The sequence below is a fragment of the Thunnus albacares genome, chromosome 2 (assembly GCF_914725855.1).
Source record: "Thunnus albacares chromosome 2, fThuAlb1.1, whole genome shotgun sequence".
Classification (NCBI taxonomy): domain Eukaryota; kingdom Metazoa; phylum Chordata; class Actinopteri; order Scombriformes; family Scombridae; genus Thunnus; species Thunnus albacares.
This window is the reverse complement of record NC_058107.1, coordinates 37,999,202-38,015,066: the sequence shown is the minus strand read 5'-3', so window position 1 is coordinate 38,015,066 and position 15,865 is coordinate 37,999,202. Positions and strand designations below refer to the sequence as shown.

General features: G+C 39.3%; 2 protein-coding genes across 2 annotated transcripts in view; one reads left to right on the top strand and one right to left on the bottom strand.

Annotated features, from left to right (window-relative positions):
• The window catches only part of LOC122968417 (putative leucine-rich repeat-containing protein DDB_G0290503), a 635,740-nt gene that overhangs the window by 64,455 nt on the left and 555,420 nt on the right, over window positions 1–15,865 (top strand). The window lies entirely within an intron of this gene.
• LOC122969249 (protein FAM240B) lies at window positions 480–11,417 on the bottom strand. Its single transcript, XM_044334790.1, has 3 exons — window positions 11,306–11,417; window positions 9,203–9,324; window positions 480–666 (listed from the first exon to the last, which is right to left on the bottom strand). Exons 2-3 carry the CDS (start codon window positions 9,322–9,324, stop codon window positions 561–563), a joined length of 228 nt encoding a protein of 75 aa, XP_044190725.1. The 5' UTR covers window positions 11,306–11,417; the 3' UTR covers window positions 480–560.

Genomic DNA, 15,865 nt, shown 5'->3' with positions numbered 1-15,865 from the left:
TCTGTTTTCAGTTTTTGGACTTTTTCTCTAATCTTTGATTTTTGCTGAAATATTGGATCATTTGAACATTTATTGAAATGAAAGCATGTGAGAAGTTTAGAGGGAAAAATCACTATTTGGTGGAGCTGTTAACAACTCATAGACATGTGAAATGTGACCCCGACTACACACTGCTTTTTGTAAGACGTCAAAAGACAAAAAGGTTGGAAACCACTGGTTTCATCTTTAACAATGTGTTGTATTTTAAAAGCTTGTTATATTATCCATTGTGTCAAATCTTCATCTGAAAAGTAACTAAAGCTGTCAAATAAATGTAGTGGAGTAGAAAGTACAATATTTCCCTCTGAGATGTAGAAAGTAGCATCACATGGAAATACTCAAGTACAGTACAAGTACTTTAAAATACTTAAGTACAATACTTGAGTAAATGTACTTAGTTACTTTCCATCACTGAATACAGAACAAACAGATTAAAAACATTATTTGCCAAAAATGTTTATTACTCTAAACAGTCGGAGGAGGAAGATGAATCTCTGCAGCACCAAAGTTCTTTTTAAAACTCATGTCTGATCAGATGACTTCTCCGGTTTGACCTTCTTAATGGCGTCGAGGCTCTTCAGGTGTTTGGTTCGATTCTCCAGACGAACGAGCCACTCCCCCCTCAACCTGAACACACACACACACACACACACACACACACACAAATGAGTTACTGAAATGAAACTTCAATGTTATTAACATTTCATTCAGGTTTAAAAGGTTCTAAAAGGTTCCGTCTACAAAGCACCAATCAGCTTCTGCCTCTTTACCATGTGACCTCACTGCTCTGTGACTGTGGTTAAAGGAGCTGAAATAAAACCTCCAAACTGATTATTATATTTATATTATAATGAATGACACTGATACAAACAACCACTGAGTTAAAGTGAAAGCAATGAAGCCAAAATGTTAATATGTTAGAATATGAGATCCATTCAGGCTGCTAGCTGCTGATGCTAACATTATCTGCCGCTAAGTGGCTTTGTGTTTGTTTAACATTATAACTTGAGTCCTGCAGCTGACGCAGTGATGACAGAGAAACATTCAGAGCTCAGAGACGCCGACAGAGACGCCAGTTAGTTCAGACTGTGAAGAATAAGAAGTAAATCTGGGAGCAGAGAAAGCAGCGAGAAAGACTCGACAGACAGATAAAGCAGCAAAAAAAAAAAAAAAACCTTAAAAGAGAAAATAAAGTAAAGCAAATATTGTTGTCGATCAAACTTTATTATTATCAGTATTATCAGTTCAAATTTGTCAGTGAAAGTGTTTTATGTCTAAATTTAAAATATGCAGCTGTGCCCAAATATGGTAAATCATAAATCCCTTCAGTAGTTGAAGGTCAGGAGATGTTCGGCGCCGGAAAACTTTAAAGGGGAAGTTGAAGCAGGCGGGAAGAAACGCGTGCAAGTCGACCAACAGTCCAGATTTCCGACACTTTAATTTTTACTCGACTGTGACTCAATAATCACTTTTATCTCTTCACGCAGAACCGTCTGTGGTTGTAAAAGTCAGTCACACACACACACGAGTATTTTAGTAGACTTGCATATAGTAAAGTCATCCTCAGTGTGTGATGTTATGGTGTCTTTGAGTCCAGGCAGATCTGGTATCTTGGTGACAGCTGGAGTGTTATCACCATCACATCAGCGTTTCACGGCGCTTCTTTATTTCACCATCAATCAAACACACACCAACATCACTCTGGCTGTGTGTGTGTATAACTTTTATGACACATGTTGTGGGGAGCATTAATCTGTCAAGTCCCCATAAAGGTAATCATTAAATGTTAAAGTGAAGACTTCATTTAAATGGGATGTATTCAGCACATTTCCAGCTCTGTATTTATATTCTGGGGCTCTACTGGAGTATATTTGCACGATTTCCAGTTAAAAACTCCTTATTTATCTTCTACTGGTCCTTTATGCAGCCCCTCAGTTCAGCCTCTGTCTGAAACAGGCTGTTTTAGCTCCTGTCTCTTTAAGGCCCCGCCTCCTGATGAGCCCACTCTGTTCTGATTGGTCAGCTTTCAGGAAGCTTCCTCCGGCTCCGGAGGCTACGTAAACAAACTATATTAGCAGGATTTCACTTCTTTTTCTCCTTCTTTACTCCAAATGTCAACTTCTCAAATCCATCCGTACATGTTGGAGCTGAATCACATCTAAAATATGAGTGTGAACGACGTGAACGACCTCAGCAAGACGTCGTCACAAGGAGGAAGTACGAGTAACTTTGCAGACGAAGTATTCAGAGCAGGTTGAAGCCCTGACTTTTGACTTGCAGGCAGCATTTCTACATACGTTGACCTCAAGTTTTGTAACTTTGACCATTTTTAACATCAATACAAATAACAAAAAAAACACAAAAACCAGGATATGAACCCTTTAAGTCAATGTGATGTCCTCTGAAGTGACGGAAACTGTGTGTCTGAAGCCTCTTTCACACATAATTCCCGGTAAATTACTGGGAAAACCTTTCAGGAACCGCAAGTGCTTTTCACTATTCACACATGCAGCTACAGTCAGGAACATTTCCTGAATAGATGGGGGGGGGTCTAGCAGACGGCGGTAATGTAACGCTTATGGATGCCAACCACCATAATAACTCGGCAGTCTGGATCAATATGAATCAACATTCTGTTACTGCGTTGCCTGTTTCCCGCCTCAAATGTTTTCAGAAACACATTTTAACGTACTGTTTAGCTGTCATGTGATAAAGTTGGAGACGCAGCCACCATGTTGAAAACAGACGAGCTAAAACAAAACACCACCCAACTCGCAGTACATCACCCACACGTCGAGGCTTGTGATTGGTTCGCTCGCTCCACCTGAAAGCGTCTTTCTCCAGACGTTCGTAACCCTTTACATGCTTGTTACTGCTGTCATTCACAACACAGCTGCACTGGCAATTTTCCCTGAAATGAGATCTTGAGAAGGGAAATTGGCGCTACAGATGTCCTGCTCCTGTTCACACTTGACCCCATGCAGGAAATGTTCCTGAACATTTCAGGGATAGACTGCGTGTGTGAAAAAGGGCCTGAGAGAGAGGAAATAAGGAACATTTACTTTAACAAGTTCAACTCTGTTGCTCATGCCACAACTAGAGGGACAGTGAATGACCTACACACACACACACACACACACACACACACACACACACACAGGTGGGGGAAAATTGTTCTCGAATCTTTCATGCCAGTAAACATGTATGTGATAAGAGGACAAAGAAAGTACAAACAGACTGTACGTGAGTAAATGTGTGTGTGTTTGTTTGTTTGTGTGTGTGTATGTGTGTGTGTGTGGTCCAGGTATTCCTCATGTTGTGGGGACTCACCGGGGGGGGGGGGGGGGGGGGGGGGGCTGTGCCGAAGCCGAAGCGGGACAAAAAGTCCCATTTAACATAAATCATTAATTTTCGGGTGAAGACTCGGTTTAAAGTTAAGGTTAGTTTAGGGTTATGTTAAGGTTAGGGTTAGGTTAGGAGTCTCTAGGAAATGAATGTAAGTCAATGTAACGTCCTCTGAAGTGATGGAAACATGACTGTGTGTGTGTGTGTGTGCGTGCGTGTGTGTGTGTGCGTGCGTGTGTGTGTAACCTAACCCTCGCTGTCAGCTGTCCTCACTGTCTCTTCACCACTGAGTTTTCTGGATTATTCCATTTGTTCTTTCACCTGCTGATAATCCTCCTGACCTCAACAGACAGACAGACAGACAGATGTCTACAATGAGATTTGTGATTTTTAAAATGCCATCTTCGATTGAAAGCTAACAGTGTTTCCAGGTGGTTTCCATAGTGACCTCTGCTCACAGTGAAACACCTGAACAATAAAACATCTCCTTCCTCGCGGCTCAGCGTCAGTCGCAGCCACATTAAGACAAATACAAAACCACCTGAGAAAGCTTTAAATACTTTTGTTGGTTTATAAAGAGCTGAATGGTTTAAAATACATTTCTGATCTTCTGCTACGTTCTCAGGTGGTCTGGGGCTGGTCTGCTTTCTGTCCCCACAGTCAAAACTAAATATGAAGAAGCAGCGTTTTTATGCTCCACATATTTGCTCTTAATGAAGCTTTTATGAAAGTTCAATAAGGAAGATCTCTTCCCTCATGTTCTGACCACAGCCAGTACATATACAATGAGGTGTGACATCACCCAGCGGTTTCACTGGAACCAGTTTGAAGCCCAGAGTTGCAGCTTCTGGTCAGCGCCATCTTTTCTGTTTGGAGCCAGATCCTTCCAGATAAGGAGTGCAGGGTTGTTGCCTTTCACACTCTGGAAACACGTCCTGCTACCTCAGACCCAAGCTAACGTTAGCTTACTGGGAACACCAAGCGCTGCACACTAGGGCTAACATTAGCTACTTTAGCTAATTTGTGCTAAAAGGGCAGGTACTGTAATCAAGTAACAAACTTAGTGAAATATTGAGGCAAGAGTCCGACTCAGTGTGAGTCCTGGAGCCAACCATCAATCACAGCTGTCAATCAACGTCCACACAGCAGACATCAAAGCTACTGTAAGTCTTCAGATCCACTAATTTAAGAAACTGAGAATAGAAGAAACCTGAAAGTGTATTGTTTTTTTTTCTTTTCTTTTTTTTTCACTTCACAGTATTGCTGAGATTTTGGATTACTGAAATATTGAAAAAAAAGAATTGAGGGAGTTAAGTAATATATAAAATTTACATTGACATCATTTTAATCTTAAATAAAATAAATTTAATTTAATTTCAGTTTCCAGTAAAGCTAGGTGATTGTGAACCTCTTACCAACAACATAAATTTACTGTCATCATGGTTTTTAATAAATAAAAAGCATTAACTTGAGAATATCTATAACAACTTGAAACATTTAACCAATCAGACATCTCATCAATCAACTGGTCACACTGTGGTTAATCCAGACGTTTCATGTACTGATGTATTGAAAATAAATTGTACCTGTTGTTTTTATCAAGATAAATGTGACAGATTATAGATCAAGTTCCCGACTGTAGACTGAAGAAGTTCTTATTGAATAGTTCAAACAGAACATCTTCTAAATTCAGCCTCTGTATCTGAGCTATCTGTCTGCGTGTCAGCCAGCCTCCATCACTCATCGCTCTGTCATTATCACCTCGACTCCCTGCGACACATTTTTCCAGCCTCTGGCCGGGTCACACATAACGGACACAATTAGTGGGGACTAGATCCGGGGTTAGAGGCGACCGGGGGGCAGATAGCTGTGGAGTTGGGGGGGTACATGGTAAAAGATAGCCGGGGGATTAGGAGATACATGGTATTGATAGGTGGGGGATTAGGGGTACAGGGTAATGGATAGCGGGGGGATTAGGTGTTATGAAGAGGAGGAGGATGAGGAGGTGGTGTGAGGTTAAGGAGGGATAGAGGAGCAGATGACTGGAGTTAGGAGGGATAGGGCTAATAGTTGGTGTAATGCTATTAGAGGTGAAGGTTCAATAGGAGGATATACGTATATGCTATATGCTTGAGAATCCCATTATAATGTGATGAAAGATGCAGCAGCAGCTTCCAAACTTTCTCCAAAATTCAAACTGAACCACAGCAGAAACGTTTGGCTGACCAGGAGACAACTGCCTCTGTGGTGTCGGATTACAGTGTGGATTCTCCTCCTAGATTATTTATTTGATGAGGTTTTAAGATCTGTGTGGTACCAAGACATCTGCTGATGCAATGGAAGTGAAATAATTTAAATCCAGCTGATATTAAATGGCTTTTTTGTCTTCTACAGTACATCACTTCCTGTGTTCTCCTTTTAGAAAAATCAGAAACCAAAGGTGAAATTTATATATTTAATTCTCTAATTTCATGATGGCATCATGACATTATTTTGATGAAATACCATTAGATGGAGTCATCATATCCATACACAGGCAGAGCAGGCGGTCACACTGAGCCTGATTGCATCCTGCTACACAACACAAGAGCCACAGACTCTGAACAACAACCCACATTAGCTTCCTGCTAAAGTCTCCTTCTCATCTAACTTACAAACATAAACACGTCTTGTCTTAGCCTGCAGTTTAGCTTGTCGAATGAGCCGCCAAACAAACATTCACCGGGGAAAAGTGCACCGCTAATGTCAGTTAGCAGCTGGTTAGCTAATTAGCCGCTCAGCTGCAGCACATTAAACAGCATGTACCTGCAAATGTCACTTGGGACCCGTTAGATGCTGGTTTGGTCTTCAAGATCTCTCTTAGTGACACACTGTGTCCATGATCTGTGGCTACAGGAGTTTGTTTACATTGTCTCCATCATATGATGTAACACTTGCCAGCTGATATCAATCAAACACAGACACGACATGCCCCCCAGCTACTGTCAATCAAACACAGACACTGACACGCCCCCCAGCTGCTGTCAATCAAACACAGACACTGACGCATCCCCCAGCTGCTGTCAATCAAACACAGACACAGACACGTCCCCCAGCTGCTGTCAATCAAACACAGACACTGACATGCCCCCCAGCTGCTGTCAATCAAACACAGACACCGACACGTCCCCCAGCTGCTGTCAATCAAACACAGATACAGACACGTCCCCCAGCTGCTGTCAATCAAACACAGACACCGACACGTCCCCCAGCTGCTGTCAATCAAACACAGACACCGAGTCATTCATTCTAATAAAACAAAACTATTACCAATACATTTAAAAACATGTTGATGTTATTCCAAAGAGGGATGTGATTTAAATGTGATTTTAGTTGGACTTTAAATTTGTGGCACTCACAGCATTGAAAAATAACATTAGAAAACCTAAAAGCAATATCTTATCTTGCAAAACTTGCTAATCAGGTAGCACAAAAGTGGTCGGATGAGGCATTTTGCAAATAATAAAAAAAATCTTTAATGTTGACAATATTGAGTCAATATTAAACAAGTCGCAGCTTCACTCAAATGGTGGATTGACCTTCACAGCAGGATGGTTTTTATTCATTTCCCCACACAAAGATAAACTGTTGGATCATCCTTCATGCTAAACAAAAGAGAAAGGCGTCAAACTCTGGTGTTAGTTTGTCCTCTAATAGTTCCAGAGTGTCATATTTTTGATTGTTTTATGTTGATGATCTCTTTTTCTTGTCAGTGACGGACGAGTTGAGCTCAGGTTTCAGTCCAGCTGATGTTTCAGCTCATTAGTGATCATCATTACTGAGACCTTTAACAAGCAGACTGTCTGTGAGGGTCGACTGGGTGTGTTTGTCCTGGTATGTCCTCCAGCTTGCTGAGAGACGAAGCTGTTTGTAATGAGAGGATCTGTTTTTAGATGTGTCTATTTACCAGGGGGGCACATGTCCACCCTCACTGAAACCACATTCATAGTCAGTTTGGTCACAGACACCGCATTCAAAGTGCTCAATGAGTTGGTGTGTTCAGGATAAAGTGTGTTTGCAGAGAACACAGTCTGATTCAGGCCTCTGGGATGACTTTACCGATTAATAATTTACTCATACTCTTGAAATCAATGCAGCAGACCCATGATATCAACTTTTTTATTGCAGGCATTATTCTTCTTCTAAAACCTGGTGCCTACATTACCCACAATGCACCTAGACCACTGACGGTTCAGTAGGAGATTTTTGTTTATGCTAGTAGCGGCTAATGTAGCCTGGAAAGAGGTCTTGTAACTCCACAGCAGTTATCTGCAGACGTGTTTTCCACCTTCAGTATTGTACATTCTGTTATTTGTGCTGAGCAAGATTTTCTTTTTCTCTGAATGCTTTTTCAAGTGAATTAAGATGTATACTTTGGCTTACTAGCTTAAAGGGGATATATTCTGCTTCTTGTGGTTTTCTGGTATTTATGTCCTGTCTTGAAGTCGGATGCTAAACGTGGTTTAAGTTCCAAAACTTGTGGTGAAGATGTATAGAAATGCAGCCTGCAAGTCAAAGTCAGGGCTTCAATCTGGTCTGAACACCTTGTTTGCAACTTTTTTCTACCTTGCTGACAAGCTGACATCAACTCGTCGCACATGCCCATAAATGGCTGTCCATTCTGTAGCCTTGGTTGCTAAGGTGGTTGCTAAGGTGTTTCCATGTGTTGTTCACGTCGTCCACTCTCATATTTCAGATGTGATTCAGCTCCAACATGTACGGATGGATTTGAGAAGTTGACATTTGGAGTAAAGAAGGAGAAAAAGAAGTGAAATCCTGCTACTATAGTTTGTTTACATAGCCTCTGGAGCCGGAGGAAGCTTCCTGAAGCTGACCAATCAGAGCAGAGTGGGCTCATCAGGAGGCGGGCCTTAAAGAGACAGGAGCTAAAACGGCCTGTTTCAGACAGAGGCTGAACTGAGGGGCTGCATAAAGGACCAGTAGAAGATAAATAAGGAGTTTTTAATTGAGAATCATGCAAAGATATTCCACTAGAATCCCAGAATATGAATATAGAGCTGGAAATGTGCAGAACATGTCCTCTTAAAAACTGTATGTTTAGTTTTTAACCATGCTAGCAGCATGTCTCAATGGATGGAAATGTGGGTCCATCAATTTAGTCTAGACTGAAATATTTCAAGGTTTGTTCAGGCATCCATGTCCCCTTCAGGATGAATCCTACTGACTTTGATGATCCTCCGACTTTTCCTGTAGTGCCACCATGAGGTTTTAGTTGTTTATTGAAGTATCCCAACAACTATTGGTTAGATTACTGTGAAATTTGGTTCACAAATTCACGCTCTCCATAGGATGAATTGTAATAACTTTTCATCTACCACCATCATTTGGTTAAATATTTAATTTGGTTTATGACCAAATACCTGCAAAACCATAGACTGTAAAAAAAAACAATGGCTATAGCCACCGTGATGTTTTGTGGGCTCAAGTTCTGAAGCCTCGTTTGCAAAAGTGATCATATTTGGATGAGAGGGTGGAGCTGACCCTAATACTAGCAAGCTGCTAGCTTGGTTAGCATGGTGCATTTACAGTCTATAGTTAACTGTAATAATGCTAACGTTAATTTTGGCGAGCAAAAAACAGGCTTAAAACAAAATGTACTCTTTTCGCTGTGGTAGCGACTTGTACAGCCACAGAGCTGCTAGCGTGGCTGTGGACTTGTTTATTTCCCATAAGTGTGAACATGGTGAGAGTTTGACTTGCTGCTGTATAACTGAGTGTTTCTTTGTGGTGCTGAGCAGTCAGATGTGATGTTACTAACTTTTTGAGCGCGCTACCGTTCATCCTCTGCTCCTCGGTATCAGCAGTCTGAGTATGAGCATCGATCCTCTTCTCCCAGAACGACTTAATGTAGAGTCTATCATGGATCAGAGCCACGTTCATCTGCAACAACACAACACTCAGTGTAAAACTACTGTTGCTAACGATACTGTCTGCTACAACTGATAATACCAGCTAATACTTCTCAAACACTAAATTCACATCAAGCTGAGACGCTTTGTTTCAGTTCCTAGAAGTCAGCAAGATCTTCAGCTAGTGGTAAATTGTACTTTAAAATGCAGTTTACTGCAAGTTCTAACTGAAGTTAGTAACACCTTAAGCCCCCTAACTGATCACTAATAGTCAGTAAATGGTTTATAACTCACTATAACGTAGTTGTCAGTAGATTTAAGTGTTTATTAATGTGGACACCCCTAAGTGTTTGCTGCTGCATAAACAGATAATGAATGACAATATAGTAAAACACAGTTATAATGTGTCCTTAAGTTGAATTGTCTAAAAGTGGGAAATATGAAATGGAAAATCTCAAGTAAACTAGAAGTACCTTGAAACCAGTGTTAGAGGAAGTATTCACATCCTTTACTGCAGTAAAAGCACCAATACAGCAATGCAAAAATACTCCATCACAAGTAAAAGTCCTGCATGAAGTTAAAGTATTGCAGTAAAAGTACATAAGTATTATGAGCTTGATGTAGTTAAAGTATTGCAGTAAAAGTACATAAGTATTATGAGCTTGATGTAGTTAAAGTATTGCAGTAAAAGTACATAAGTATCCTGAGCTTGATGTAGTTAAAGTATTGCAGTAAAAGTACATAAGTATTATGAGCTTGATGTAGTTAAAGTATTGCAGTAAAAGTACATAAGTATTATGAGCTTGATGTAGTTAAAGTATTGCAGTAAAAGTAGTGGTTTGGTCCCTCTGACTGATATATTATTATATATGACATCATTAGATTATTAATAGTGAAGCATCAGTGTTAGAGCAGCATGTTACTGTTGTAGCTGCTGGAGGTGGAGCTAGTTTACACTACTTTATATACAGTTAGCTAGTTTAGTCCAGTGGTTCCCAACCTAGGGGTCGGGCCCCTCCAAAGGGTCAGCAGATAAATCTGAGGGGTGGTGAGATGATTAATGGGAGAGGAAAGAAGAAAAAACAAAGTTTTTGGACTTTTTCTCTAATCTTTGATTTTTGCTGAAATATTGGATCATTTGAACATTTATTGAAATGAAAGCATGTGAGAAGTTTAGAGGGAAAAATCACTATTTGGTGGAGCTGTTAACAACTCATAGACATGTGAAATGTGACCCCGACTACACACTGCTTTTTGTAAGACGTCAAAAGCCAAAAAGGTTGGAAACCACTGGTTTCATCTTTAACAATGTGTTGTATTTTAAAAGCTTGTTATATTATCCATTGTGTCAAATCTTCATCTGAAAAGTAACTAAAGCTGTCAAATAAATGTAGTGGAGTAGAAAGTACAATATTTCCCTGTAATGTAGTTGAATGTAGTATAAAGTATAAAGTAGCCTTTTCCACCACTGCTTAAAACTCTACTTTATCACAGTAAATGTATTTATTTACTTTTCATCACTGGATAATACTGATTCTACCACTAATACACATGATATTACAGCACTACTGATGTTACTATTCTTTCTTCTGTTAGTGTTACTGTCATGGTTGTGATAACAGTTTTAACCTTTCAAAACAGGTTCACACAATTTTACAAGTGATTAAACATTAATAATGTTAATATGACACTCAGCAGCAAATCAGATAACATTTAACTACAATGTCATATATAAATCTTATTTATAAATCTGTCCCATTATAATAAATCCACACACAGCTGCAGAACTTTAAACTGGCACACAGCAAGTTATAATTTCAATTATGTGTTTGAGTGTAAATTTGCTAAACCAGCAACTACATCAGAGCAGCAGACTGCATAACAGCCTTTAATGGACTATAATGGCTGTTATTCTAATAATTGACCTTAAACACTGTAAACATGCTAATTATTGATTAATAACTAAATTATTTGAGAGTTAGTGATTAAAATCAAAAAGATTAAACACAAACCTTCTTTCAGAGCTTCAGCTGAGCGTTCGTCAGCCTTGAAGGGTGGATGAGGTTGTATGTGTGTGTGTTTTACATGTGAACTGCGGTTGGTCAAGCATCCTGTAAATCACTCATTTAATCGGCGCATGTTTCCCCTCCCTCCCTCTCTCTCTCTCCCTCTCTCTCTCTCTGTTTATTGTGTTGCTCTCTCGTCCGTGTCTCCCTCTCAGACTGGACTCTGTGTTTGGATTTAACTGGAGTGCAGAGACGAGGATGAACAGAGAGAGAGAGGGGGAGAGAGATGAAGAGAGAGAATGAAAGACAGAAAGAGACTCAGGATGGAGGGAGGCGTCAGCCAGAGAGCTCAGAGGTGTGAATTAACTTATTTTTAGATTCAGTTTTTTATTACTCGACTTCACTGAAGCCTCGGTTCTAATTGACTCATGAAGGTTTTAAGTTGTTTTACTATTTTTAAGCTTTAGAAACTCTCTGTAAAGTCTCCCTGTGGAGGAGTCTGACTGCTATTGTTGCCATGGAGAGATGTTTTTGTCTGAGAGCAGCACAGCTCTATATGGCAACGATGACTGTCGCTCCACCACTTTGGTCTGGACTGAAATATCTATAAATAACTATTACATGGATTACTATGATTTTTTGTGTGCACATTCATGTTCCCCAGTGGATGAATCCAACTGACTTTGATGATCCTTTGATGTTTCCTGTAGCGCCACCATGAGGTCGAACTTTTAGATCTTTATTGAAATATCTCTACAGCTATCGGATGGATTCACACATCCATGTTCCTCTTCAGGACGAACTCCTCTGACATTTCATCTAGCGCCAAATTGTGTTGAATACTTTGGTTTATGACCACATTCCCATCAGCCTCAGCTGTACTTTTTATGAACTGCTAATTGGCAAATGTCAGCATGTTTACACACTAAACTAAGATGTGAACATAGTAAACATTTGACCTTTTCTCAATACAGAGTATGGCAAGTTTGGACTTGTGTACTTGGGAGTTCAGGAGTCCAAACTCACAAGGACAGGAAGACGCAGAACGATCATTTATAGTTGGAACAGCAGCGTTGTTGCTGATGTCGTAGAAGAAAGAAGCGGACCAGAAGTGCAGACACAGGTGCCAGATGGGGAAACCTCTTTTATTTCACAACGTAGACAGAGAGAATTCCAACGTAACAGAACGTGACATGCCTCTGTCAGCCTAATTCCTGTTTACCAGACTCCTCGGCACCTTCAAATTCTGAAGAAGATATTACTCAATTTCACTTATCTTGGACTTTGACCAAATGTGAATGGGCGTCTCTGCACTATGTGTGTGCGTGTGGTACTCAGCCCCTTTCCCCAAATATTTCCAGATGTCTCCTGTTTGCTTGGTGGTCTGACATGTTTGACATTAGGTCACAATGACCTCCTCCTCCTCCACACCGACAGCAGCAACACACCTGTACCTGTCTGCACTGTGACCAAACAATCCCGACTCAAAGCTCCACCAACAGACCTATTAAACAGTGAGATGCAGTCAATTATGTTATCCGATCTATGATGTTAATTTTAATACATTGACATTTATAGATTTTTACTGAAACTGTGTTTTTATCTGTATAAGGAGCCCAGAGTCCACAGACGCAGCGCTGTCGTTCTGTAAAAACACGAAGCTTCACTTTATCTTCAGACAAACTAAAGCGGCTGCTACAGATATTCAATTTTTACACCGTATCATTTATTAAAATATTTTAATCCATTTTAAGGCATTTGTATTCTTATTCATGAATAATTATGTCTTTAACTGAAGATTTTTAGCCGTAATGCTTTATCTCTCATTTTTCTTGTTTGCCTCCTTTTATTCTTCCTGTTAATTTTCTCAATTATTTATTTATTTATCTATTTTTTTATTTTTTATTATTATCTTTTTAATGTGAAGCACTTTGAGCTGCATTTTGTATGAAAGGTACTATACAAATAAAGTTTATTATTATTGTTATTATTATTATCTGTGAGACCAAAATGTATCTTCCAAAAGGAATTACATCATAAATGATAATTCTACAGAAACATAAGAGTCAGCGGTAAGTTACTGGGACGAGCACGTGTTGACTGGCTGATCTTCTCAGGAGTCGGGCTGCTAGCGACTCCTCACATCTCTCAAAACTAAACAAATTTACAAATATTTATTTGGATGAATCGATCACATCTTGGAAATCTAAATGGTTACTTCCCAACAAGAAGTCTGCCGGCTTTGCCAAAGGAAGTCTCAGACGTGTCTGAAGTCTCGAGTGTGGAGAACATCTGGGTAACGTTGATGGCTAAAAGTGTCAGAATCTTTTAGACATATGCACACTAATACTAACAAACGAGACTATTATCATTATTACTATATATTGTTGTATATTTATTATTATCATTATCATTATTATAATAATTACTCACTTTCTCTTTCTCCCGTAATCAATCCGTATTGCCTAGTTGCTCTTTACGTTTAATGTCTTTTTCATTGTAATATGATGTTGTTTGTCATTATTTTTATTTGTTTGTTCATTTATTTGTCTTTTTTTTTCCTTTCCACTATGTCTTGTTAACAGTATCACCATATATCACATTTATATATATATATACAAATAAAATATATATGTTTCAACACATGAAATACGTAGCATATCAACATTTCTACCTGTTGAATAACGATGTTTTATAGTATGGCAACATAGAGACATCTGCACTCAGTGAGCAACTTTAATAGGAATGAATGGAGCGCCATCTTGTATCACAGTTCTCTGTGTTTGGTGTGTTTTCTCTTTTTGCAGCACTTTTCTGAAAGTCAAATTGGTGAAAATATTTCCTTCATTTGTTTGTGTGTTTTCTGTTTAGGATTATATATGTAGATTTCACAGCAGACTTTTTGACTTGTCCTGAACGTAAGACTCCTGGTGCATCAGTGATGAGATGTCAGTCATCTTAGTGTCTTAGTCTGGAGATGCCAAGAGGACACACACACACATACTGAGAGTTGTGAAGTGTGTATGACATCATCATAAACACAGATCATTTTCCCGGGTCAGTTTTCCTGGACAGTGTTGAGTAAATGTTCCAACACACACACACATGTGATGTCTTGGAAAAAACAAAAACATTTATGTTGTTTATCTTTAATTAGCCCGGATGTGACAGCTGACAGAGTGCTGACAGTGTGTGTGTGTGTGTGTGTGTGTGTGTGTGTGTTGTAGACATATATATCTTGTAGTTCATGAAGGCACGCTGTGATTAGAAACAGAAAGTGATGTGGTTTTACAATCATGTCATGAACTTCAGAACACATTTTACGAGAGTGATGTGTGTGTGTTTGTACTTGTTTTTCTATCTTTGTGAGGACCGCTGTGAAGTTTGGACCTTTGGGGACTGAGGACGTTTTAGGAAAGTGAGGACGTCCTGGCCTCCTCACAAAGTGGTAGTTTGAGGGTTAAAACTTAGTTTTAGGGTTAGAAATGAGTTTAGGCATTAAATCAAGCACTTAAATACAACTTATGTACTTGCACTTTACTTGAGTATTTACATTTATGATACTTTATACTTCTACTCCACTACATTTCAGAGGGAAATATTGCACTTTTTACTGCACTGCACTACTATACTAGTTACATTTCAGATAAAAATTATTTACATTTAATAACATATATGTATTTAAAATACACTGAATTAGTTTGACACTGATCAACAGAAAACAACTCTTAAGTAATTACACTTGTAAAATACATAATCTGTATTACATGTAGAAATCTAAATCTGAAAAAGCTGTGAAATAAATGTAGAAAGTACAATATTTCCCTCTGAAACGTAGAAATATAAAGCAGCATAAAATGTAAATACTCAAGTAAAGCACAAATACCTTAAAGTTGCACTTGAGTAAACGTATTTTAGTTAGTTTAGGTTCAGTTTGGAGGAAGAGGAATGCATCATGTCAATGAGGGTCCTCACAAGGATAGAAGTACAAATGTGTGTGTGTGTTTGAGTCAGACAGTTGGGTGATAGCATGTTTGACATTTCAACCCTCTGAGGGCGTGATATGATGCTGTCCAAGGGTGTTACACACACACACACACACACACACACACGCACGCACACACACACACACACACACACACACACACACACTAATATAAACAGCAGTCTGTTATAATTCCAACATTCCAGAGTCACACGGCTGCTGTTGACTCTGATGTGACTCTCAAACTAATCACACTGAACAATCTGATTCAGAGTTGGAGAAGTTATAATGCTGAAAGCCTCCCGCCATAAAGAAATTCTGCTGGGAGACACAATTAGAAAGGTCAGCGGTTCCTTTCTAAGACTCAAACACTTTGCAACCCTTTATAATCTCTGGCCTCGTCCTCACCATCACCTGTGGACATTGTCTCATTGCATTTAATCCGTCTCAGTCTAACTGTCTCATGGCAAGAGTATGGAAACCTAAAAAGCAGATTCCACTCAATCATACATTTATGCATTTTTTATATAATTAGAAACACTGTAGTAATAACAGTGTCAGTGACACAGATATAAATGTAA